Source organism: Panthera onca, chromosome A3, assembly GCF_046562875.1.
Source record: "Panthera onca isolate mPanOnc1 chromosome A3, mPanOnc1 haplotype 2, whole genome shotgun sequence".
Taxonomy (NCBI): domain Eukaryota; kingdom Metazoa; phylum Chordata; class Mammalia; order Carnivora; family Felidae; genus Panthera; species Panthera onca.
The window spans coordinates 112774333-112801192 of record NC_138341.1 but is presented as its reverse complement, the minus strand read 5'-3'; the positions used below and the strand labels follow the sequence as shown (position 1 = coordinate 112801192).

The window sequence follows — 26860 nt, the reverse complement described above, 5'->3', positions numbered from 1 at the left end:
GAGATCATGACCTGAGCCGGAGTTGGCTGCTCAACCGACTGAGCCACCCAGGCACCCCAGGTATAGAGATTACTTTTAAACAAAATCTTTAGGGGCACCCGGTGGCTCAGTCCGTTAAGTGTCCAACTTCAGTTGGACATAATCTCACAGTTCGTGGGCCCGAGGCCCAGGTCAGGCTCTGTGCTGACAGCTCAGAGCCTGGAGCCTGCTTCGGATTCTGTGTCTCCTCTCTCTCTGCCTCTCCTCCGCTTGTGCTGTCTCTCAAAAGTGAATAAACGTTAAAAAAAATAATAATAATTTTAAAAATAATAAAATATTAAAGAAACATTTTCCATTTCAATTTGGGGACCCGTGTGGTTCTAGAGGTGCCTACTGCCTTAGCCTAGGTCACGTGCTCCACCCCAACCACCCCTCCCCTGCTCCAAGGGTGGTGTGCATGCCCCAGACGAAACCCGAAGGCATTCTCCACCTCCTTGACTGCTTCAAGGTGGGCACACGGTATAAGCCGGTCCGGTCACAGTGAAGATGGATGACTTTGGCTGAAAATTCTGGGAGAGACACTCTTTCCAGTAGGACGTGAACAACGGATCGTAACCCCCGCCCTGCCAGGAGATGCTGGGAGCCACGCCGTGACCACAGGAGTGCCAGCCTCAGGGGGAGGAGAACACTTTGGAGAACCAAGTAGAGGAAGGCGTCCTCGCTTGACTTCCGGGTAAAGCCTCGCCTCACCTAGAACACTTATCTACCTGAGCCCTTTGTTGTTTAGGCCAGTTTGGTCAGGTGTTCCGTAACCTGTAGCCCAAAGTCCCTCGATAGAGTGGATCAGTGAGCAGCCAGAGTCTGGGTCCGAGGGAAGCCAAGTCTGAGGCGGAGTATAAAGTGCAGGATGTTTACTAATGGGCACCCGGGAGTCAACTGAGGAAGGGAGAGGCAGGCAGGACTAGGCAGAGGGAGAGGTCAAGCTGCGAGGCAGGCCCAAGGACTGTTTCAGTTGACCCTACAGGGAGTTCTGGAGCCAGAACAGGCCTTCGGAGTTGTCCCAAGTGAGGCCAAGACGGCCAGGACTTCGGTATTTGCACCCGGAGCAGTCATTGCATGTGGGAGGACAGGTGACCTTCGGTGAAGTGGCCTCTGCAGCTGAGGCAGCCCCTGAGGGTCCGACGGCCGAGGGATGTGTGCTAACAGCACTCCCAGTAACTGGAGGGACAGTCCTTGCATGCAGGGGGGTCCAGGAGCACACGCTGGGGGCTGTGCCCAACTACGCACCTGGGTGGGTGTCACGTCCGCGCACAGCTGGGGCACAGGCAGTGGACAGACAGACAGCTGCGCGAGAATAGAGATGGCCATCGGCTATGAAAGCCCAGCAACATCCCAGGTGCATCGGACTCGGGGGGTCTCCCCTCCGCCCTGGCACTGGCCTCAAAAGGTCTGGGTACAAATCCGGAGGGAAGCTGGGCTCCCACTGCACCAGGGATGCCAGGGGCGGGGCAGCCTGGAGCCACAGAGCCATCGAGACTCAGGCAGGGGGTCAGGAGCCCTTCTTGAGATGTTCTGTGCCCCCAGATATGGTCAGCACAGTTACCCACCCCTTATCTTAAGACAGTCCGTGCCTACCACATCTTCTCCGGGCCTAGCCGGAAATCTCCAAGCAAGGGAGCAAATGCAAAGCCAGCTTTATTGGTAAAAAGAAATGGCACGCTTCACTGGGAATGCACACCTGGCCCAAGCAGCTGCACCAGCCAGAAAGAAAAGAGGAAGGGGGGAGGGGGAGGGAGAGGGAGGGAGGAAAGGAGAGGAAGGGTGGGGGGAAAGAGGGAGGGAAGAAAGGAGAGGAAGGTGGAAGGGAGAGAGGGAGGAAGGAAGGAAAGGAGAGGAAGGGTGGGGGGAGAGAGGGAGGGAGGGAGAAAGGAAGGAAGGGAGAGAGGGCAGACCAGGGTCTGAGTGGACACGTGGCCGTGGAAGGAGACAAGTCAAGGCTCCAGGTATGGGGGAAAGAGCAGGGAGGGAAGGGTGGCCCATGGCCCGCCATCTAGAAGGGGAGCAGTTCCTCCACAGGGATGTTGAGGATGACGTCCATGTCTGGGGGGCACCTGGTAGGGAAGAGCAAAGAAGGTGTGAGAAGCCAAGCAGGGCGCCAGACTCACAGCCTCCGTGGTTGGCAGGCGGACTGAATGAGACCATGCCGGCTCGTAAAGAGCACTCGGTAACTGACAGGCATCATTCTTTCCACACAAGTAGCCAGAGCCATGGGTTTGCATCCGCAACACATCCCCCCCGCCCCCCAGTGATCAGCACACCCACGAGGCCACACATGACACTCTGTCTCCACCCCGTCCCAATTCTCCCATCCACGCTAATCTCTAATCTCCTGGTGCCCACGGACGTCTTTAGACGTGACATGTCAGGCTTGTCTGCAATTCACAACACTTCACGAGAATAAGGAATGACGATGAGGCCAATATGGCAAAAATATAACCGCTCCTAAAACTACACGGGCAACCGGCTATTCATCCTAATATTCTCTCTACGGTCTGTCTATTTGAAATGTTTCATAATAATGGTAAAAAGAAAAAGCATCTCTAGGGGCACCCAGGCGGCTCGAGTCGGTTAAGCGTCTGACTTCGGCTCAGGTCACGATCTTGCGGTTCGTGAGTTCAAGCCCCAGGTCGGGCTCTGTGCTGACAGCTCAGAGCCTGGAGCCCGCTTCGGATTCTGTGTCTCCCTCTGTCTCTGCCCCTCCCCTCCTCGTGTTCTGTCTGTCTGTCTCTCTCTCTCTCTCTCTCAAAAATGAGTAAACATTAAAAAAGAAGAAAAAGGAAACACATCTCTATACTGGCAATACCTAAATTTCCATCGCTAGCCAGTATCCATCTTCTGAGGTCAACTGCCTACCTGAGGCCTCCACATGGAGGTGCCCCAGGTCTTGCGTGCCATCATGGAGAGGCCAGACCTAGTAGGACCCCCAAGCTCTGCCACAAAGGGCCTGACACAAGAAAAATGGCAGAGAACTGGCTTTGGAAGGAAGGAACTTCTTCCTCTAGAGCCCAGCGGTGTACCAAGCAGAGAGGACATCCTTCTCTCCTCAGAGTGTCTTCCAGGCTATTCCCTGGCGTCAACCACCCCACTCAACTGCACCTTCCTGAACAACCAAGAAGCTTAGGGGTGCACCCACTTGGTGGGAACACGGAATCTGGGAACCAGAAGGGGGTTCCAAAGAGACGATGTAAGTCAGCTGCCCGTGCGCTGGTGGGACAAGCAGGCCCAGACGGGCAACGTCACATCTGCCACGTGGTCAGCTGCAGAGGCGAGGCGAGGCGAGACCCAGGTCTCCCTGGCCCCCTGTGCAGGGCTCTGCCTTCCCCAGGAACAGAGAGCCTCTTCAAGCACACGGCATGGCGCGTTTAAGAGGCAGCTGCCAAAAAGATCACATACTTGGGTCTCCGAAGCAGAACATCCGCAAACACGGTCTCTCGGGGCTCCTGGACTTGGACCTTGAGCCGCCCCACCTCGGCCTTTAGGATGGGTATTTCCTCCTCAAACTGGCTGATAAACTGAGGACAGAAGTGCAGCAGGGGAGACTGAGAAGCCAACATCCCCCAACAACAGGGAGACCGGGGCAGAATGCAGGTGCAGCGAGGACATCTAGGGAATCGGGGCGGCTTCGTCACAGGGCTCCCTGGGCTCGCGAGTCAGTGCCAACCTCTGATGGCGCTGAAAGCGGCCAGGACATCACGGAGAATGGCGACAGGTGGCAAAGGGGGGGCGGTACCTGGTAATGAGACTTAACGGGGGCCGGCAGCAAAGGCCACTCTCGCCGACAGTGGATGAAGGAAGACGATAATGAAAGTTAACGCGAGAGGGGGGTGACGGTGAAGTTCATTAACACGGCTAACAGGTGATGGTGAGTGACAAAAATGAGAGGATGAACAGAGGGAGTGGGAACGACAGTAAAATGATGGCCGCGCAGACAATGTCTGGTGATGTTGCTAATGGGTCATCACCGGGGATGCTGGTCAACGAGGCAAGGCTGAGGCGGCACTAACCTCCTCCTACGATGAATGGCAGGTGACAGTAAGGCACTGGCTAGGAGGGAGGCCAATACCAGGGCTGGAGACCCGCGCGCCAGATCAAGACAAGCCTGACTCCCACAGGTCCTGGGGACCGCCCACCCTTCTGCTCCCTCCCGGAGGGACCGTCACCTTCCGTGCCCACTCACTTCTCTGAACTTGCCCCTGCATTTCAGCATGTCCTGCCCATCCCGGATCTTCTGCAGAAGAGCCTCCTGATGGCGCTGCTGGTTTTTCTGTGGAGGGAGGAGAGGTCTGGCCCCCCAGTGCCTCTTATTGGGCAGCAGTGCGTGGTAGAGACCAGAGGGGGTGCAGGGGGCCTGGAGGCAGAGGACGGGGAAGAAAGCAGGGCTGGGGCAGGACCTGGATACCTACCCCAGCAGCTGCCTACTCACCACCACCAGAGATCTCAGAAGGTTTTTCTTCTTCCTCTGAATCTGCTCGGACAAAGACTCCAGGACCTTTCTGCGCATCTCATTAAGGTCATCCAGCTCATCCTAGGGGCCAGCAGAAGGGTGTTGGCCACCAGCCCTGTCTCCAGTATGGTCCAGTATGGCGGAGCGGGGCCAAGGGCCCACCTACCTGCTGGCTGTCCTTTATCTGCTGCAGCTGGCGCACAAGGTTGGCAATCTGGACCGACTTGACGGGGTACTCGCGGTCCATGTACGTGCTCAGGAAGTTCACTTCCTTCTGGGTCTTCTCGATCGTGGCGTTCAGCTGTTCCACCTGCTGCTCCAGGTCTGGAGAGGTCAGGAGGGACAGGAGGCAGGATCCTCCCTCAAGGACCCCTCCCAGGAGATGCGGGAGGCCCACTTACTGTGTGACCCTCGCCAAGACTGTCCCTCCCTGGACCTGTCTCCTCATGCACCTGCTCCCAGGGCAACGGGCCCATGAAACGACCATTAAGACAAAGTCTGTCCTGCCGCCCTCCATGGGGGTGGTGTCCCAGGGTCTGAGGCTCGCCGACACACCGCCCCTTCCCTCAGAAGGCTTCCAGTCTGCTCCGGGGAAAGAAACCACGGGCTCAACACGATCGAAGACCCGGGACCAGAGGGACCCAGCCACCGGCTCCCAGAGGGACCTTGGCAGGAAACAGAGGCAAGCTGGGGCTGGATTCTGTTGCCCAGCTATCTGACCTTCGGCGGGCTACTTTCACTTCCTTTCGCTTCGGCTTTCCCATCTGTAAAATGGGTGAACGGTCCCTGCCTCACAGGGAGCCGCAGTGACCGAGAGTGCCCGTAAAGGGGAAGCCTCGCGGGGCCTCGAAGCGCCAAGTGCTCCAGAAGTAAGCCACTAAGCTCTGCATCTTAGCAATTCCACCTGCCGACCCAGGGGGATGACGGGGCTGCTGGTTTCCAAAAGGCAGGTGCAAGGTGGGCGCCCTGCTGACCTCCCAGAAGCCAGAGAGGGGACCGGGGAGCTCGCCCCAGGGATCCTCACGCTTCATCTTGGATTCCTCCTTCTCCTCCCACTCCTTCAGTTCACACGTCAGCTGCCGCAGCTTCTTCTTGTTGGAGCACTCCAAGATGTCCACGATGGTCTGTGGGAGGGGTGGGGTCAGCTCGCCCCCCACCGTCTCCTGGCGCTGCCGAAGCATGGGCTCTCGGGGGACCCGGCACTTCCTCGGAGGAGCCCCCAGATCCAAACCCAGCCCCAGCCCCAGCAACCTGCCCGGAGGCTGGCCGACCCGCTCCACACGGTCCCCTCTACCACCCACCTCCGCCGATGGCACGGCCGCGCGCCCAGGCACCGGGCCAAACCCAGGCTGCGGTCCCCACGCCCCCTTCCTTTGAAATGTCACCAAGTGCTACAGATTTAAAACCCAACAGCCTTGGGGTGCCTGGGTGGCTCAGTCAGTTAAGTGTCTGACTTCGGCTCGGGTCAGGATCTCACGGTTCACGGGTTCAAGCCCCGCATCCGGCTCTGTGCTGACAGCTCGGAGCCTGGAGCCTGCTTCCGATTCCGTGTCTCCTTCCCTGCCCCTCCCCTGCTCATGCTCTGTCTCTCTCCCTCTCTCTCTCAAAAATAAATAAATATTAAAAAAAAAAAACACCCAACAGCCTGCAAAGCCATGTCCTTCTCTCCATCCCCACTGCCACTGTCTTATGTAAGCTCTCTTCATCTCCTGCCTGCAATGCTACAACAGCTACTGCTAACTGGCTGTCCTTAGATCCATGCTCCACACAGCAGTCAGGACGATCTTTCTTCAAAAAAAAAAATAGGGGTGCCTGGGTGGTTCAGTCGGCTGAACGTCCAGCTTCGGCTCAAGTGATCTCATGGCTTATGAGTTCGAGCCCCGCGTCGGGCTCTGTGCTGACAGCTCGGAGCCTGGAGCCTGTTTCGGATTCTGTGTCTCCCTCTCTCTCTCTGCTCCCCCCCTGCTCGTGCTGTGTCTCTCTCTCAAAAATAAATAAACATTAAAAAAAAATTTTTTTTTAATAAATAAATAAATAAATAAATAAATAAATAAAAGCTGACCTCATCTCTCTGCTATTTAAAACTCTCCAGTGGCTCCCCTCTGCCCTTAAATAAGGCCCAAACTCCTTAGCTAAGCTGACAAGGCCCTGGCCTGACCTTGGGCCAACATGTGGCTCCTTGAGCTATGTTCCCTCTCTCCACAGGCCTTGTATGCCCATTCGTTCTGCCCGCAACAGCCCTCTACCAGTGAACACCTACTTCTGCAGGTTTCAACCCAAGCATCCCTTTCTCCAGGAAGCCTTCCTGACCTTCCCATGTCTGGGTGAGAGGGCCCCTCTGGGTGAGAGGGCTCCCCACATCCCCTGTCCCCACGGCGTACACATAAATGGCTTTCTAATTGCCCGTGACCCCACGAGGAGAGCTTGATGTAGACAAAGTGCCCCACTAATCACTGTTTCCCAAGGGCCCACAGGAAGCACTCAGGATGAACAGAAAAATGTATTAATGGATCAATGCCAGAAAATCAACAATGACTTTGTCTAAGTTTAGAGAATATTCTACTAAGTTTGGGATGAATAACTCTGCAGGTCCTTGGCTTCTCTTATAGACTGAATTGTTTCCCCTCTCCCCCACCAAATTCACATGTTGAAGCCCTACCCCCCAATATGACTGTATTTGGAGATAGGGGCTTCAAGCAGGTAATGAAGGTTAAATGAGGTCAAAAGGGTGGGGCTCTAACCCGATAAGACTAGTGTGCTTATAAGAAGAGGAAGAGAGAGCCTAAATGTCCATCAACTGACAAATGGATAAAGATGTGGTTTATATATACAATGGAATACTACTTGGCAATGAGAAAGAATGAAATCTGGCCATTTGCAGCAACGTGGATGGAACTGGAGAGTATTATGCTAAGTGAAATAAGTCAGGCAGAGAAAGACAGATACCATATGTTTTCACTCATTATGTGGATCTTGAGAAACTTAACAGAAGACCATGGGGGAGGGGAAGGGAAAAAAAAAGTTAGAGACGGAAGGAGGCAAACCATAAGAGACTCTTATACACTGAGAACAAACTGAGGGTTGATGGGGGGTGGGAGGGAGGGGAGGGTAGGTGAGGGGTATCGAGGAGGGCACCTGTTGGGATGAGCACTGGGTGTTGTATGGAAACCAATTTGACAATAAATTATATTTTAAAAAGTTTAAAAATAAATTTTACTAAAAAAAAAAGAGGAAGAGACACGAGAGATCTCTCTCTCCATGTGAGCAAAGAGGAAAAGCCATCTGGGAACACAGAGAGAAAGCAGCCATTTGCACCCCGAGGAGAAAGGCCTCACCGCACCTCAACCCTCCTGGCCTCCTGATCTTGGACTTCCGGCCTCCAAAACCCTGAGAAAAAATGTCTATGTCTAAGCCCCCTGGTCTATCACATTTTGTTATGGCAGCCTGAGCAGACCAAGTTCCCAAGACTTCATTTTCTCTTCATCTCACAGGCTCCAGTGAGCTCAGTCCCTCTTCTCCCGGGGCAGACCGCGGCCAGAGGGAACTCCAGAACGGCTCCATGAAGCCATTTTCTCTGACTCTTCTCCAGCCCAAACTCCTGGGTCCCTGTGAACTTTCAGCTCTCTTCCAGCAGCTTCTCCAAGCCTCTCCCAGAGGAGGCGGAGGATGCCCCCTGGGTTCTCTGAAAAGCCGCACCACCCATAGACCATAAGCGCCATCAATAGACCATAAGTGCCACCACGGGCTGAGAGCGCAGATCACAGCATGCTGGGAGGAAGCCAGACCCTGGCGCCAGACTGCCTGGGTTCAAATCCCAGTTGCTAGGTGGGTGTGCTTGAGGGTGACCTTGGGCAAGTTACCCAGCCTCTCTGTTCCCATTTTTTCCGACGTAAAATAAAGATAATAGTGCCCACCCCAGGGGGTTGTTGTAAGGATTATATGAGTCTATACAGAGCACTCAGTATTACACTGTGTATTTGCTGATTGGGGTGGGGACTGCAGCCGCTTTCTCTTGCACGCCTACTGTGTGCCGAGTACAACCCCGCGTTTGGGGTGGGTGCTTTGTGCTCTACTTCACAGAGCTCAGAGGTTAACTCCAATTAGTGCTGGCGTTGGGATGAGCCCCCGTCTGGGTCTGATTCCAAAACCCAGGGAGGTGGGGCCAAGTGTGAGAGATGCATCTGCCAGAAGGAAGCCGCTGGTGCAACCGGCCGGGAGAGGCCGGGAGAGGGCACCCGAGCGCTCAGCGGGGCGGCGCCGAGAGCTGGACGGAGGTGCACAGGGCGGAGGCGAGGGGGGTGCAGTTAGGCCTCACCGCGAGGATGTCCTGCTGCTGCAGCATCGCGCGCGCGTTCAGGGCCGAGCTGTCCTCCATGTCCTGGATGGCCTTGACCAGCTCCCAGTTGAGCGTGGTGAGGAAGACCTCATGGCTGCACAGCTCCTGGAGTGAGTTTCGCTCGTTCCTGAGCAACGTCTGCGGGCGGAGGGGAGGGCAGCGATGGGAGGCGGGGCTGCGCGGGAAGGCTGGAGCCTCCCGGAGCCGAGGGACCGCTTCCCTCCCGCCGCACGCCCGCCCCCTTGTGGTCGCGACTGGTAAATGCGACCCCATTGTCTGAGGGTCAGAGCCGCGGAACTACTTCGTCCATCCTGAATCGCCCATTTTCCCCTAATTTTACACCTCGGAGGTGGGGGGGGGGGGGGGGTGCCTCTTCCAACCGGCGGCATGCCACAATCTGACAAAATTCTGTTCGTGGGTAAATAAGATAAAGCTGCACCTTATGATCGCTGGCTTCTTTGAGTCAAGAAGATACAGTAATACCAATTGTCATAAAAATAAAAAACACCCCAGGTAGGTAAGAAGGTGGCAGAGGTGACGGGCCTTGTGTGGAGAAGCAGGGGAAGCAAGAAAAATCGCTGCCGTTTCTCTGCAGGCAGCTGAGCTGAATGAGTAGCGTCTCATTTCGTACATCGCTCCCCCGTGGAAACAATGAGGGTCTGAGAGGTTAAGGGACTTGCCTAAGGTTGCCACCAGCAGGTACACAGAATCTACAATAAGAACAGTAAGAATTGTTGGGGGCCTACTATGTGCCTCACTCCAAACATGGCACACGGTATCAGGTCATCCCCTATGTTGACTCTTATTTCATTTGTTTAAACACATGCTATTTTGTTAATGTTTATTTTTGAGAGAGAGAGAGAGAGAGAGAGAGAGCGCGAGCGCACGCGCGCACACACACACACACACACACACACACACACAAACGGGGGAAGGGCGGGGGGGGGGGGGGGCGGGGCGGGGACAGAGGATCCGAAGCCGGCCCTATGCTGTCAGCTGCGAGCCCAGTCATGACCTGAGCCAAAGTCAGATGCTCAACCACTAAGCCTCCCCAGGCACCCCAACTAACTCTTATTTTATTGATAAACGGAGACTCAGCCAGGTTAAGGGACTTGCCTCAAGTCACGCAGCCAGAAGGTAATGGCACCGGCACTGGAAAGCCAGACTTGTGATTCCCAATGCCTGTCTTCTCACGACACCAAGACCAGGAAGTGAGTGGGCTTAAAGCTGCGAGATGTGGCCAAGCCCCACAGTGATTAAAAGCTGGATGTAAGGTCTAGACACACTTGGTTCAAATACCAAGTCGGCCACTTACGGCCGCAGGGAACCTGGCCAGAGGCGTTAGCCTCCGAGAGCCCTGCTAATATTTCTCAAGGTCAGGAAACATACTTGCTTCAGAGAGCTGCTGTAGAAAACAGGCGGTAACATTCACAATCAAGCCCCTTGGCGGCAATGCCTGGCACCCAGTGTGACTCAGGAACAGGAGCTGAAACTATGGCCGCGGGCTCTCGCCCTCCACCTCTGCCATACCTACGTGCTCTCTTCCTCTGTTGTTCCTCGTTTCTCTGTCCTTTACTAGAAATCACCCTCTCCTGGCCCTTGGCTCCCATACTCCTCATAGAATGAGTCACAGCGCAAACGTACAGAGTATTTATCACGTGCCCAAAACTGTGCTAAGCACTTCACATGCTCAATTTCACTTGGTACGACGATCAGCCTCGTCTCCCAGAAGCCCGCCGAGCCAACGTCGCCAGGGCTGGCCTCAGGAAGCTGTGCTCCCCGCACATACCCAACTCCCAGGGGATTCGAATCGACTGTAGAATTCATGACCTCTGCTCTAGAAATGGATCTTCCCTGGCCACCAGATCTAGTGCAGAACCCCTGTTTTGTTTCCTTCCTGATCCTCACCCCAACCTGTAATTATATCTTTTTCTTATTATCTTATTTTTCTTACTTCTTGCCTGCCTCCCCCACTAGAATGTTGCAGCCAGGAGGGCGGGGGCAGCCATGTGTCGTCACAGCTGTAGGGCACAGCACATAGGACAGTGCCTGGGGCTCCACAAGTATGGGTTGAATAAACTGAGGAGTAACTATTCTTTGGGGTTTTTTGATCCATTTATTACAGGTCCCCCCCCCACCACCACCACCACAGCGTCAGCTCCATAATAGAACAGGTTCTGAGTGCTGTGTTCACGGCTGTGTCCCCAACACCGGGGATGGCACCTGGCACATAGTTTTCCCTCTCTCAAATGTAGAGGCATATTGTCCTGAGACTGAGGGGCAGAGTCAGGATCCTCTTCTGTCTCCGAGAGCAAATCGACTGGGTAGTTTCCGCTCCCTTCCTGTTCCCCCCCTTGTCCCCATGTCCATTCTCCACACAGCAGCAGCAGCCCAAGGACTCCTGTGAAAACGTAGGTCAGATCATCTCCCGGTTCTACTCAGAACCCTCCAGGGTCTTCCTGTCTCACTCAGCATAGAAACACAAAGCCCAGGGGTGCCTGGGTGGCTCAGTCAGCCTTCAGTTCAGGTCATGATCTCACGGTTTGTGGGTTTGAGCCCCACGTCGGGCTCGGTGCTGACAGCTAGGAGCCGGGAGCCTGCTTCAGATTCCGTGTCTCCCTCTCTCTCTCTGCCCCTGCCCCGCTCATGCACGCACTCTCTCTCTCTCTCTCAAAAATAAAATAAAAACATTAAAAGGAAAAAAAAAAAAAGCCAGAGCAGGGAAAACAGAGCTGCAAACAAATCACCACCCATACCCCTACTCCCACTATCTTTCCTCATCTCCAGCTATACCAACCTCAGGACCTTTGCACTTGCAGTTCGTCTATCTAGAACATTTCTCCCTCAGATATCACTTTAGCAGCCTTCTCTGACTACCCTGTCTGAAACAGTCACAGCCACTCTTCCTCTGTGCCTCTCTAGCCCCTAACCTTATCTTTACACTTCTTCATTACTCTTATCATCACGGCACATATTATATATTTATCTGTCTTGTTTGTTGTCTGTCTCCCAAAGTAGAATGTAATCTCCCTAAGGTCAGAGGCCAGCCACATGACTGGTAAATCCTTAGAACAGAGCCTGGCACATAGGAGGCATTCAATAAATATTTATTGACTAAATGAATGAATGGTTACAAGAGACAACACTAGGAACTGTTTAGGAGCCCAGGTTTCAGAGCCAAATTGTCCAAGTTCTAAAGTCAGGATAAAAATAACACTAGAGGGGTGCCTGGATGGTTCGGTGGGTTAACCATTGGACTCCCGCTCAGGTCATGATCTCATGGTTCATGAGGTTGAGCCCCAAATTGGGCTCTCTGCAGCACAGATCTGGCTTCAGATCTTCTGTCCCCCTCTCTCTCAGCCCCTCCCCCTCTCAGAAATAAATAAAAACAGGGTGCCTGGGTGGCTCAGTCAGTTAAGCAGAGAGAGACAGAGCATGAACAGGGGAGGGTCAGAGAGACAGAGGGAGACACAGAATCTGAAACAGGCTCCAGGCTCTGAGCTGTCAGCACAGAGCCCGATGCAGGGCTCGAACCCACGAACCGTGAGATCATGACCTGAGCCAAAGTCGGACGCTTAACCGACTGAGCCACCCAGGCGGCCCAAGCATTGGGTTTTTTATTTCACTCAGGTAATGATCTCACAGTTGGTGGGTTCGAGCCCCACATCGGGCTCCGCACTGACAGCGTGGAGCCTGCTTGGGATTCTCTCTCTCCCTCTCTCTCTCCCTCTCTCGCTCTCTCTCTCTCTCTCCTTGCCCCTTCCCCAAGCACACGCTTTCCCTCTCTCTCTCTAAATAAATAAACTTAAAAAATAAATAAATAAAAACATTTTAAAAAAATTTTTAAGAAAGAAAATAATAAAACAATAACAATAAACACCAGAAATATGAGTTCCTCCTTTAAGAACGCTGGGCCATCTCTGAACCTTTTTGCAAAATTGAAGGTTAAAGGGAAGAAAAGGTTTCATAGCATTCTTCCCTATTTCTTTATTTAGTAATTGTTCACTGAGCTCTTAAAAACTTTCTCGAAACAAACTGAGGGTTGATGGGGGGTGGGAGGGAGGGGAGGGTGGGTGATGGGTATTGAGGAGGGCACCTGTTGGGATGAGCACTGGGTGTTGTATGGAAACCAATTTGACAATAAATTTCATATATTGAAAAAAAAATAAAAAATAAAAAAATAAAGCAGAAGATGAACAAACATCTGAAATGTATTACCAGACATTTATTGATAGCCAAATCCATGAAATTTCATGGGGAAAAAAAAAAACTTTTGGGAAAAAAAAAAACTTTCTCGAAGAAGTTAATAATTCTTCTACGGTATTTTGTAGTATTTATAGTATTCAGTATTCTACTTTCTTCTATGGACACAAAGACTCTTCTTTTTGTCATTTCAAATACTTTGAAACGTTGTTCTGAAGCCATAGAAAACAATGGACGGTGAGAAAATTACTTATCTAAAATTGTATCAGAGGTGTGAAAAATGTACTAGTAAGCGTCTAAGCTCTGCTTCAAGGTGCATCGTATTCCACGAAAAGTTCATTTACTAGAAATGTCTTAATGGACAAGCCACCAGATTGTGTTCCTAATGCAGTGAAATAAAAAGCAATTCTGATCATTTTCCTAGTCTTTTTTTTTTTTTTTTTTTAACGTTTTATTTATTTTTGAGACAGGGAGAGACAGAGCATGAACAGGGGAGGGGCAGAGAGAGGGAGACACAGAATCTGAAACAGACTCCAGGCTCTGAGCTATCAGCACAGAACCCCACGCGGGGCTCGAACTCACGGACCGCGAGATCATGACCTGAGCCGAAGTCGGCCGCTTAACCCACTGAGCCATCCAGGCGCCCCTCCTAGTCTTAAACACAAAGGCAAACACTTTGCTTAAGTGGCTCTGGTACTACCATTTTCTGGCTATGTGACCTGGTACAAGTCCTTCATCGCCTTGCACCTCAGTTTCCCCATCTGTAAAATGGGGGTGACGATAAGCATGCCCATGGCATTGCTAACGAGGAAATGAGCCCAGCATCCACCAAATGTTCAGTGCGTGTTTGCTATCGCTGTCCCCCCACCCCTCTGCCCCCATCCTGGGCCCCGGTGCCTGTGGGAGGGTGCTCCTACCTTCATTAGCCGGATTTTGGCCTGTGCCTTCCCAGAGTCCAGCTTCTCTCTGTGCATTTCTTGTGGCTGCCTCAGCTGGCTTGTCATCGACGTGGCGGACTTGGAATGCAACGCTAGGGCATGGGAAAAGGCAGAGAGGGAGTAAGGATATAGGCAGGCCTAGGATCGGGTCCCAGTACCATCCACTGAGGTGGCCCAGGCCCCAGCCCCACCCACTCTCGACCTTATAATATGTGACAGTGAGGCAGAGCATGAAACTCACATCTATCAGTAAGCTCCCAGGCCTCACTTTGGGCCTTGATATAAGGGACAGAAAAGTGCAGGAGGCTTCCCCGTGACCCTGGGCGTGGACAGAGGGGAGGAGCAAGAAGAGTAGCACAGGAGACGGCCAGGTGCCCGCAATCTCTCCCACCAACCTGGCCGGTAGCAAAGTCAGACAGGGCGGGGGTTAAGGGCAGGAACTAATCAGCCAGACAGCCTGGGTTCGAATCCAGACACTGCTTTCCACTAGCCCGTGAATTGGGGCGGGTCACATGACCTCTCTATCCCTCAGTTTTCCCACCTATAAGATAGGAGTCATCATCACGCCTACTTCATCGGGTTGTCGTGAAGATTAAATGTTATTCTGCTTTAAAGTGTGTCGAGAAGTGCCTGATCCATACTCAGTGCTGAATATGCATTTCTCGTTGTCACTGCTGTTACTGATGACCTGAGGATTGGCATCAGAACCACAGCACCATACGAAGGCACAGGAGCTGTGCAAAACTCCCGACTGGCTGTCCGAAACACCTCTAAAAGCTGTGGCCCTGCCAGATAAGGAGTATACGAAAATAGTTCCGATCTGGGGCGCCTGGGTGGCTCGGTCCGTTAAGCGTCCGACTTCGGCTCAGGTCATGATCTCACGGTCCGTGAGTTCGAGCCCCGCGTCGGGCTCTGGGCTGATGGCTCAGAGCCTGGAGCCTGCTTCAGATTCTGTGTCTCCCTCTCTCTCTGCCCCTCCCCTGTTCATGCTCTGTTTCTCTCTGTCTCAAAAATAAATAAACGTTAAAAAAAAAGAAAAAAAGAAAGAAAATAGTTCCAATCAGAATAAGGCATTTGGAGGACGTGTTCTCAGAACCCCTGCTTCCTCACAGCGTGTCATGTGCCAGCCCGGGACAAATCACCCAAATCAAGGCACCTGGGTGGCTCAGCCAGTTGAGGGACTGACTTCAGCTCAGGTCACGATCTCATGGTTCATGGGTTCGAGCCCTGCATCGGACTCTCTACAGTCAGCACAGAGCCTGCTTTAGATCCTCTGTCCCCCACTCTCTCTGCCCCTCCCCTGCTTGTGCTCTCTCTCTCTCTCTCAAAAATAAATTTAAAAAAAAAATCACCCAAATCATCATGAATGCTGTGGCCACATTCTCGTCCCCGTGCCCCCCACCCCAATCCCTACTCCAGGTGCAACCCAGTACAATTCAGAAAAATATTATTTCTTCAATGCATCGACACAGCTAACCCTGGAAGATGTTAGTAATAACTGCTGAAGTGATGAAGTAAACTACAATAATGTTGTGTTAAAGTTATGAGTTATCTGTATACGCCGGGTATTTAATTGTAGTGTTTAAAAGATGGAATGATTAATAGATTAATATTGTGGTTCTAATTTAAAATGTGTAAATGAGATTTTGATTTAGATTTGTTTCAAATTAAAAGTTTAAGGCGTTCTTATTAAATGTGTATAAATTACCGAAACATGAGAGGACATAAGATTACCCATATCTCGAAGTTTATTTATTAGATGTACAAGCATTATTTAAATGCTCGATGGTCTTTGTGAATCAGACAAGCGAATTCTTTGAAAATGAAAATTCAATATATGAAATTTTAAGATGTGGCTTAAAAGAATTAGGGGAAATTAATTAACCAACTTCCAAAATCCCCCTTTGTAGTGTTTGTAAAAATTATAAGATTAGCAAGTTGAACTCAAATAGTTAGGGAGATTTGTAGCTTTAATAATGACAATTTATTTTCATTAATGGCAGTAGCCCTGATATATCTTTTTTATTTTTAATTAAATTTATTACTGGGGCATCTGGGTGGCTCAGTCAGTTAAGCATCTGACTTCGGCTCAGGTCATGATCCCAAGGTTCATGAGTTTGAGCCCCATATCGGACTTGCTGCTGTCCGTACTGAGCCCACTTTGGATCCCCTGTTCCCCTCTCTCTCTGCCCCTCCCCTGCTCACACTCTCTTGCTCTCAAAAATAAAATAAAAAGCATTAAAAAAACACACACACACACACACACAGAGATCTTCTGTATCCTTAACCCAGTCTCTCCCAATGGTAGCATTTTGCAAAATCACCTACAATATCAGAACCATGAAATTGATGTTAAGACAGGCAAGATATAGAACATTTCCATCACCACAAGCATAGTTCATGTTGCTTCTTTTAAATGTTTTTTTTTTTAACGTTTTATTTATTTTTGAGACAGGGAGAGACAGAGCATGAACAGGGGAGGGTCAGAGAGAGGGAGACACAGAATCTGAAACAGGCTCCAGGCTCTGAGCTGTCAGCACAGAGCCCAACGTGGGGCTCGAACTCACGGACCGCGAGATCATGACCTGAGCCGAAGTCGGCCGCTTAACCGACTGAGCCACCCAGGCGCCCCTCATGTTGCCTTTTATAGCCATACCCTCTTCCCCTCCCCTTACCACCCTCCCCCAGCCTGTGTCCCTAACCCCTGGTGATCACTCATCCGTTCTCCATTTCTACAATTTTGTCATTCCCAGAATACTACATAAATGGAATCGTAGAATATATAACTTCTGGAATTGGCTTTTTTTCACTCAGCAAAATTCTGTGGATTCATCCAAGTTATTGACTGTATCAACAATCCTTTCCTTTTATTTTTGCGAGAGAGAGACAGAGCACGAGCAGAGGAAGGGCAGAGAGAGGGAGGGAGACACAGAATCTGAACAATCCTTTCCTTTTTATCAATGGATAGTATTCCGTGGTATGGATGTACCATAGCTTATTTAACCATTAACGGACATCTGGATTGCTTCCAGTTTGAGAGTATTATGAATAAGGCTGCTATGGAACATTCATGCACTGGTTTTTGTGTGACCCTAAGTTGTCACGTCACGGGAATAAATGCCCAAGAGTGCAATTGTTGAACCGTGATGAGAACTGCATGTTGGTTTCATTAGAAACTGCCGAAGTCTCTTCCAGAGCGGCTGTAGCATTTTACATGCCCACCAGCAACACATGCATCGTCCAGCTTCTCCTCTTTGCTGGCATTCGGTGTTATCACTATTTTTCATTTTAGCCATTCTGATAGGCGTGTGGTGACAAGTCACTGTGGTGTAACTTGCACGGCCCTAATGGATAATGATGTCAAACATCTTTTCATGTGATTATTTACCATCTGGATATCCTCATCAGTGAAATGTCTCTTCATGTCTTTTGCCCATTTTCTAACTGCATTGTTCTTCTGTTGAGAGTTCTCAGTATATTCTACGCAGCAGTCCTTTGTCAGATGCAGTTTGCAAATATTTTCTCCAAGTCTGTAGCTCGTCTTTTCATCCCCTTAACAGAGTCTTTCACAGAACAAGTTTTTACTTTTGATGATATCGAACTTCCCCATTTATTTCATTTTTCTTTTATGGATCAAGCTGTTGGTATAAAGTCTGAGAGCTTTTCACGTGGCCATGGGTCCCAAAGATTTTTCTCTCCTGTATTTTCTTTCCTAAAAGGTGTACGCGTTTACATGAACACATTTAATTTTTATTTCATTTTACAATTAATTTGGAGTTAAGTTTTGTCTAACTTCTGAAACTCAAGTCAAGGTTCTTTTTGTTTTTCTTTCTCTCTCTTTTTGTTTTTTGGTTTTTTTGTTTTTGTTTGTTTGTTTTTTCTTTTTGCCTATGGATGTCCACTTGCCCCAGCACTATTTGTGGAAAAGGCTTCCTTTTCCTCCACTGAGCTGTTTTTGCACCCTTGTCAAAAATCAGCCAGGCAGGGGTGCCTGGGTGGCTCAGTCGGTTGAGTGGCCGACTTCGGCTCAGGTCACAATCTCGCGGTCCGTGTCTCCCTCTCTCTGGCCCTCCCCCCTTCATGCTCTGTCTCTCTCTGTCTCAAAAATAAAATAAACATTAAAAAAAAAATTAAAAAAAAAATCAGCCAGGCATATTTATGTGGCTCTATTTCTGGTTTCTCTGTCCTGTTCCACTGGTGTAGGTGTTTATCTCTGCCCATTCTATGCTGTCCTGATTACTGTAGCTATATAGTATGCCTTAGTATCAAGTAAAGTGATTCTTCCCACATTATCCTCCTTTCTCAAAATAGTTTATTCTAGGGCCTTGCTTTTCAATATAAATTTTAGATTAAACCTATGTCTATAAAACACCTTCCTGGGATTTTGATAGGAATTACATTATACACAGAAATCAAATTGGGGAGAATTGGCATCTTTACTATGCTGAGTATTCTTTTTTTTTTTTTAATGTTTTTATTTATTTTTAAGAGAGGGAGAGAGAATCTTTTTTTTAATTTTATTAAATTTTTTCTAATGTTTCTTTATTTTTGAGATACAGAGCATGAGCGGGGGAGGAGGAGAGAGGGAGACACAGAATCTGAAGCAGGCTCCAGGCTCTGAGCTGTCAGCACAGAGCCCGACGTGGGGCTCGAACCCACAAACTGTGAGATCATGACCTGAGCCGAAGTCAGACGCTCAACCGACTGAACCACCCAGGGGCCCCCACTATGCTGAGTATTATAATTGTGAACATAGTATGTCTCTCCATTTATCTAGGTCTTCTTTGATCTCTTTCATTAGCATTATGTAATTTTCAGCATACAAGTCCTATACATTCTTTGTTAAGTTTATGCCTAAATGTTTCAATTTCTTTGGATTATAAATGTATTTTTAATTTTGGTTTCCCCATACTCATTGTAAGAACATAGAAATGTGATTGATTTTTTTGTGTACTTGTACTCTGCAACCTTGACAAACTTATTAATTCTAGTTTCTTTGAGATTTAGTAGATTCCTTAAGATTCTCTACATAGACAGGCATGCCATCTGTAAATAAAAACAGTCAAATCATTCTATCCGACTCATCTTGGTGTTGATATCTGTCTTTTCTCCTTCATGTTGTGATTTTCCTTATTCTGGGTATGACAAGTGCTTTTGTCGTATCCTTGATGTTTATTTTTAATGCTTATTTATTTATTTTTGAGAGAGAGAGATAGAGAGTGAGCAGGGAAGGAGCACAGAGAGAGGGAGACAGAAAATCCCAAACAGGCTCTGCGCTGTCAGCATAGAGCCCGACATGGGGCTCGAACTCACGAACCGTGAGATCATGACTTGAGCTGAAATTAAGAGCCGGATGTTTGAGGTGCCTGGGTGGCTCAGGTGGTTGAGCGTCTGACTTCGGCTCAGGTCATGATATTGCGGTTCACACGTTTGAGCCCTGGGTCAGGCTCTGTGCTGACAGCTCAGAGCCTGGAGCCTACTTCAGATTCTGTGTCTCCCTCTTGTCTCTCTGCCCCTTCCCCACTCATGCTCGCTCTCTCTCTCTCTCTCTCAAAAATAAATAAGCATTAAAAATTAAAAAATAAATAAATAAAATAAAAACATTTAAAAAAAAGAGTCCAATACTCAACCAACTGAGCCACCCAAGCACCCCCAAGTTTTAAATAATACTCTGGGTCCTACTTAATCTTCATTTTAGCAGACAGTCCGTCCCCTGTTGAGACATAGCATACAGGCCAGATGACTGCTCACCCCTTTAGCAACCAACCCACGTTATTCTTTCCAGTTTTCAAAGTCTTCTTACGTTTGTTGTGTTACATCTAGGGCTTTTTTAGTTGCAAAAGGGAGGAACAAGAAGGAATGAGGTCATCCCATCTTGGGGGAATCAGCTGATGCATCTTGTTGAAGACACAAAAGCTGCCCTCAAGGACATGACTTTGCTTAAGACATTTCACCAACCGAAGCCTCGGTTCCTTCATCTGTAAAATAGTGATTTTATCTCCCAGGTCGGAAGGAATGAATGAAGTGGTGACTTCCTTGTACCTCAAGTGTATTGAAAGTTTTGCATAAAAAACATTTTTTCATAAAAAAAATTAAAAAAGGGACTCCTGGGGGGCTCAGTCAGTACACCTTCTGACACATGACTTCGGCTCAGGTCATGATCTCACGGTTTGGGAGTTCGAGCCCCATATCGGACTCTGTGCTGCCAGCGCAGAGCCTGCTTGGGATTCTGTCTCCCTCTCTGTCCCTCCCCTGCTTTCTCTCTATCTCTCTCAAAATAAATAAAAATAAGTGTAAAAAAATTTTTTTTAAGTTAAGTTTTGTGTAGTTACATGTTTGAGGTTGGGACTGTGAACTCTATGCAGCTGGAAACCCAATCTGTCTCTGTCACCATAAGTCAACAATACTCAGCCCAATTTGGGGCATGTGGGTACTCAGCAAATGGATGCTGCTGAATGAATACATGAATGAATGAATGAATGAATGAATGAAGCCTCTGCAACAGAGCCTAACATAAGATAAGTCCTCAGCAAGTGGTAACTATTTTCATCATTGTAATTTACACAGAGGATTTCACCGGGCGTAAAGCAGGAATCTCTGCAGCGGGGGCTGCGAGAGATAACCTAGATGGAATTGCAGGAAGGGAGACAGGAACACCAACTCGGGTCCTTGTTTCTCTGGTGCCCACAGACTCTCCATCGACCTGTGGTTAAGACTGTGCACCCTGGAGACAAACTGCCGACTGTCACAGCCTAGCCCTGTCCCCTCCTACCTGTGTGACCTTGGAAGTTACACCTGTCCATGCCTTATCTAGAAGAAGAGGTGATCGTCACAGCACCCACCTCACGGGGTTGTTGAGAAGACTAAATGGGGGCACCTGGGTGGCGCGGTCGGTTAAGCGTCCGACTTCAGCCAGGTCACGATCTCGCGGTCCGTGAGTTCGAGCCCCGCGTCAGGCTCTGGGCTGATGGCTCGGAGCCTGGAGCCTGTTTCCGATTCTGTGTCTCCCTCTTTCTCTGCCCCTCCCCCGTTCATGCTCTGTCTCTCTCTGTCCCAAAAATAAATAAAAAACGTTGAAAAAAAAATTAAAAAAAAAAAAAAGAGAAGACTAAATGAAGTGATGTGGGCAAAGTGCTGAGAACAGTATCTGGCACATAATAAGTGCTTGGCCTGTGTTAATTACTCTGGTTCTTACTGTGGTTGTATGTTACACATCTCACTGTCTCCCCAGTGACAGAAGGAAAGGAGTTTCCCTGTGGATGCTGTATGAATAGATCTAAAGGCAAAGACACAAATTCTGTCACTACCACCAGGCCTTGTGCTCAGCACTCAACATCCAAATCTCTTGACAGGGGTGTTTTAGATACATTGGAAAGGAGAATTTGTGGTTCTCACAAATACTGGGGGGCCTGATGGGCATCTGTGGGTGGGGGCCAGGGATGCTCGATAGATAGCCCCAGAATAGGACAGCCCCACAGAACACAGAATTCTCCTACTTCCTGTGTGACTTTCCAAAGCCCTATCAGACACTGATGTAGGTAAAAACCATATTTATAATGATCTGATCCCAGAACCTGACTCTCTTTCACATATAAACACAAAGAGGGGTCACCTGGGTGGCTCAGTCGGTTAAGCGTCCGACTTCAGCTCAGGTCTGATCTCACAGATCGTGGGTTCAAGCCCCGCATCGGGCTCTGTGCTGACAGCTCAGAGCCTGGAGCCTGCTTCGGATTCTGTGACTCCCTCTCTCCGTCCCTCCCCTGCTCATCCTCTGTCTCTCTCTCTGTCTCTCAAAAAATAAACAAACGTTAAAGAAAAAAATTTAAACACAAAGAGTATTTTGTAGGGGTTTATGGTAATGCTGAATTTTCCAAGAAAGCAGCTACAATCAAGGGAAGATTGTGCTCTGTTTTGTTAAGAACTTTACCAAGAGAGGGGCATCACTTTGGAAATTGTGACTGCAATGAAAAATCCCTCTGGACATTTGAGTCCCTAACATCCCACCACGTGTCACTCCGCATCTGTGAATAAGCTTCTGACTACTTTGTCATATCTTCTAATAGAGTTCACCCTGAGTATTTACATACTAAAATAGAAGTTATTTAACTATAAACAGCTTTCCTTTTCCTTTTCCTTTTCCTTTACTTTACACTGAGGGCATTATATTAATTTTTAAAATTACATACATGGTCAATTATATTATCTATGAAGTTTATCTCAGATACTAAAGGAATATGACAAAATATTTGTTATTAAAAGGAACGTTGGGTCTGAGAAGGTTAAGCAACAATGCTTGACGCAGATCTTCTCATTTAATTCTTGCGGCCATCCTATCAGGTCCTCATATTACAAATGAGAAAACTATGGGGTGCCTGGGTGGCTCAGTTGGTTGAGCGTCCGACTTCGGCTCAGGTTATGATCTCGCGGGTCATGAGTTCCTGCCCCGCGTCGGGCTCTGTGCTGATGGCTCAGAGCCGGGAGCCTGCTTCGGATTCTGTGTCTCCCTCTCTCTCTGCTCCTCCCCCCACTCATGCTCTGCCTCCCCCTCTCTTTCAAAAATAAATAAAAAACATTTTTAAAAAAATGAGAAAACTAAAGCTCAGAGAGATGAATGGCTTTTCCAAGATGGTAAAGGGCAGAGCCAAGAAGTGAACCCAGGTCTGCCTGAGCCAAGGGCCTGAGAACTCCCTCAGAAGGCATAACAACAATGTGGTGGAGATTATCCTGAGTTGACCAAACCCTGTTTTCTTGGCCTCCTGGACACACAGCAGGACATTTCTCCTCTTGTGGTTATGGGTAGTCATACGACTGAGCTACAGCCACCGGAACATGAGTGGGAGTGATATGTATCACTTCAAGTCTAAAAAAAAAAAAAAGTCCACAAAATTACCCGTATCCTTGCTCGCTCTCTCTCTCTCTCTCTCTCTTCTGAGTGCAGAAGTATCTAGCAGAGGACTCCAAGGCCTCACAAACTGTCAGAGCCACAAGGCTGAAGAAGCCTGGATCGCTGAATGACCATGTGGACAAGATTACCTCCTCCCCTGCAGATCCACAATTGTTCTTTGACGGAAATGAGAAATAGGCTTGAATATTAACCCTTGAAACTTGGGGATTGTTTGTTACCGCAATTAGCCTACTCTAATACAGTTGATGTCACCAAAGGCCGAGGGCATACACGCTGTCCCATCTCCCATCCACATACCAGCCCTCAAGGGTTTCTGCCCACCTGGCGGGACACTAGTCAAAGCCTTCACTCTGCTCTTCTTGTGGCCTCTGGATTGTAGGACTGGAGGCAGAGTAGATGGCTTGGTTTTCTGCTTGGACCGCTGCCATGGAACATAATCCTACCAGATACAACACAATCAGTCACACAGCCTGATGGGTTCAAATCCCAGCTTCACCCCTTACAGATATCTGTGACCCTGAGCAAGTGACTTTACTCCTCTGAGCCTCAATTTTTCTCATCTGTAAACTAGGTCTAATTATAAAACCCACCTCCGCAGGTTGATGCGAGCAGTCCAAGGGATATTTGTGAAGCATGTGGTAAGAGCTTCAGAAATGCTAGCTATCACTTTTTTATCAGCCAGCCAGAATTTACTAAGCACATCCAGGCTGTGAGGTGCTAAGAACTGTGAGAAACAGAAGGCATGGAAAAGACCCAATAGAAAACCATAGTAGCAATCAGAGATAAATAAGAGAGCAGTATAAAATACCCTCACGTTCCGATAAGGTGATGAGAAAAAAACAGGCTCCGAGAATTGCCCCCGGATCCTACAGAGACTGTGTGACACAGGCAGGCCTGGAATTCAGGTCTCCAGACTCTATCACCCGGGACAGTCACAGCCTGGGGGTTCAGGGCAGGAGGACTGCAGGCCCAGGGTCAGCAAGCCCCCATCTGCTCCTTAGCGCTCCCGGACTCACCAGAATCTGGAAGTTGTGGACTGTGGAGCGAATCCCAGAGCGGTTGGGTCTGGAAAGAGTTGGGGCGGGAAAGAACGTCCATCACTCCCAACCCATGGACTGTAACAGCAAACGCGAACAGGGTCTCCCAGTTAACTACCACTGGAACGCGCGGGAGCTGGGAGAGCCCGAGGGAGAGGCGGGGCTAGGGAGATGAGGGCGGGGGAGGGGGCGGGGTCAAAAGACAACCAGGCCCAGACCAAAAGAAGCCGGGGGCGGGGGGGGGGGGGACGCATGCGCACTTCACCACCCATCGATGCTCCTTTTACTTACTTTGGAAAGACATGGGCCATTGGGGAAAATGGAAGAAGAGTTGTGAGTCCGCGGGGCTCCGATCTCTTGCGATGCCTATTTATTCGGCTTCTGCAACTCTTTTGTCTGAGCGTGGACCACGTGGTAACCTAGGCCGCTCAAACTTCCAGCGAGACCGGGCTGTCCGTCTCCAAGGAAACGGACGCGGACTACCGAGCGCCTTGAGGGACTAACCTCTCAAGCAGAAACGTAGCTCGCCACATTCTGCTCAACTGGGTTTTAAATACCATCCTTAAGCTGGCCCCAGCCATCATCCTAAAGAATTACGTCATGTTTCTCTTCTCATGAAACCTCCATCACTTTCTTCTTCATCCTTATTCTTGGCTAATGATTTTGCTTCCTATTTCACTAAGAAAAATCCTGGGGATCAGTAAATTCACAGGTTCGTATCATCTCATGGACCCACCTAATTGCCTCCCTCCTATGACTGTATGAACTGCCTGTTAAGACCGCTTCCTACAACTGTGCACAGAATTCTACCCTCCTTCATTGTTCTCTGAGATACTGCCCCAGGAATTTCCACCTTTCCACTGAACCTGCCCCTGTCAAGGCCACCAGTGTCCTCCACTGTACTAACACCACAGTCACTTCTACTCATCTTTCTTGACCTATCTGCAGCATTTGACACAGCGGATCACTCCTCCCTTGAAACACTTTCTTTTTTTTTTTTTTTTTTTTAATATATGAAATTTATTGTCAAATTGGTTTCCATACAACACCCAGTGCTCATCCCAAAAGGTGCCCTCCTCAATACCCATAACCCACCCTCCCCTCCCTCCCACCCCCCATCAACCCTGTTTGTTCTCAGTTTTTAACAGTCTCTTATGCTTTGGCTCTCTCCCACTCTAACCCCCTTTTTTTTTTTTCTTCCCCTCCCCCATGGGTTTCTGTTAAGTTTCTCAGGATCCACATATGAGTGAAACCATATGGTATCTGTCTTTCTCTGTATGGCTTATTTCACTTAGCATCACACTCTCCAGTTCCATCCACGTTGCTACAAAAGGCCATATTTCATTCTTTCTCATTGCCACGTAGTATTCCATTGTGTATATAAACCACAACATTCATCAGTTGATGGACATTTAGGCTCTTTCCATAATTTGGCTATTGTTGAGAGTGCTACTATAAACATTGGGGTAGAAACACTTTCTAAACTTGGTACCCAGGAAACCACTCTCTTGAGTGGCTTCCTGACCCCTTCTCTTCTCCTTTGCTGGTTCTTCCTCTTTTCCCTTTAGAGTGTCTCAGGGCTAGAACCCAGCCCTCTCTTCTTTATCCACTCACACTCCATTCACGTTCCCTTCCAGTCTTGTGACCTCAGATGTCATCTCTACCTAGATGCCTCCCAGACTCGTATCTCCAGCCTCTACGCTGAGTTCCAGCCGCATACATCCAACTGCCTACTCAGCATCTCCACTTGGGTGCCTGATAGGCAACTCTGACATGCAACTCTTTCCCCCAACTCAAAATAACAACTCTCTTCCTGGAGTCATCCTTGACCCATCCTTTTTATTTTATTTTTTTTTTTCAACGTTTATTTATTTTTGGGACAGAGAGAGACAGAGCATGAACGGGGGAGGGACAGAGAGAGAGGGAGACACAGAATCCGAAACAGGCTCCAGGCTCTGAGCCATCAGCCCAGAGCCTGACGCGGGGCTCGAACTCACGGACCGTGAGATCGTGACCTGGCTGAAGTTGGACGCTTAACCGACTGCGCCACCCAGGCGCCCCATGACCCATCCTTTTTAAATATATATATATATATTTATTTTGAGAGAAAGAGTGCGAGCAGGGGAAGGGGCTAAGCAGGCTCTGCACTGTCCACACAGAGCCCAACGCAGGGCTTGAGCTCACGAACCTTGAGATCATGACCCGAGCTGAAATCAAGACTGGCTGAGCCACCCATGCGCACCCCTCCCCCTTGACTCATCTTTTGACTTACCTCTCACCCCACATCCAAGACTGTCAGCAATACCTTCAAAGTATACCTGGAATTATACCGCTTACTACCACCACCCACACATACACATACTTTGCTTTCCTCTCACACCCAATCTACAACCTTGCAGCACAGAGAGACTTGCCTGGCCCACGGACTTTTTTTTTTTTTCTTCTCTGTCTTCCTCTCCAAAACCTGCTTCTTATTTCAAGGTCCATCTCAAATCATGCCTCTGTCACAGTCTCCTAACTAACCTTTAAAAAAAAGTGCAATGCCAGAAGTCTGTCAATAAGAACCCAGACTGAGGCGCCAAACTGACCAATTCTGATATCCTTCCATGGCAATAATTTGCCAGAAATGAGTAAAGTCTCCCCTCTGTAGATGGCTTCAGTGCCCATCTGGACGGAGTTTTTCAGAGTACCTGCCTGGCCCCTGTAGCTCCTGGTTCAATGATCTCTGCAATAGGCCAATCTGACTGCTAAGGAGAATGGCTGACAATTTCTAAAGAAATTCACCGAGAAATAAATATAAATTTTCAGTCTTTTACCCAACTCTTAGGGAAGATTGCTGACAGTGATAATCAACAAGAAATAAAGCTAAAAATGACCAAAAGAGACTACAGAAATCTTGGATCTGCAAAATTTGACCTGAGAAAAAGGGAATTGATGGAAGGAATGGCCATACACATA

At 49.1% G+C, this 26860-nt stretch overlaps 1 protein-coding gene across 1 annotated transcript; it reads right to left on the bottom strand.

Moving 5' to 3' along the window:
- Positions 1-1654: 1654 nt before the first annotated feature.
- On the bottom strand, positions 1655-24820 carry CA3H20orf96 (chromosome A3 C20orf96 homolog). The gene is made up of 11 exons (XM_078444178.2): positions 24194-24820; positions 23882-23930; positions 23187-23304; positions 13940-14052; positions 8799-8957; positions 5508-5607; positions 4650-4807; positions 4463-4564; positions 4217-4303; positions 3433-3551; positions 1655-2090 (listed from the first exon to the last, which is right to left on the bottom strand). Exons 1-11 carry the CDS (start codon positions 24211-24213, stop codon positions 2030-2032), a joined length of 1086 nt encoding a protein of 361 aa, XP_078300304.1. The 5' UTR covers positions 24214-24820; the 3' UTR covers positions 1655-2029.
- Positions 24821-26860: the final 2040 nt, after the last annotated feature.

Bases quoted from the DNA above. Each gene is read 5' to 3' on its own strand.
- CA3H20orf96 (XM_078444178.2), bottom strand. From the start codon at position 24,213: ATGGCCCATGTCTTTCCAAA. The intron at 5,608-8,798 runs GTGAGGCCTAAC...CCCCTCCCACAG, and splicing joins AGCAGCAGGACATCCTCGCG to ACCATCGTGGACATCTTGGA. The intron at 3,552-4,216 runs GTGAGTGGGCAC...TTCTGTCCTCAG, and splicing joins GCAGGGGCAAGTTCAGAGAA to TTTATCAGCCAGTTTGAGGA.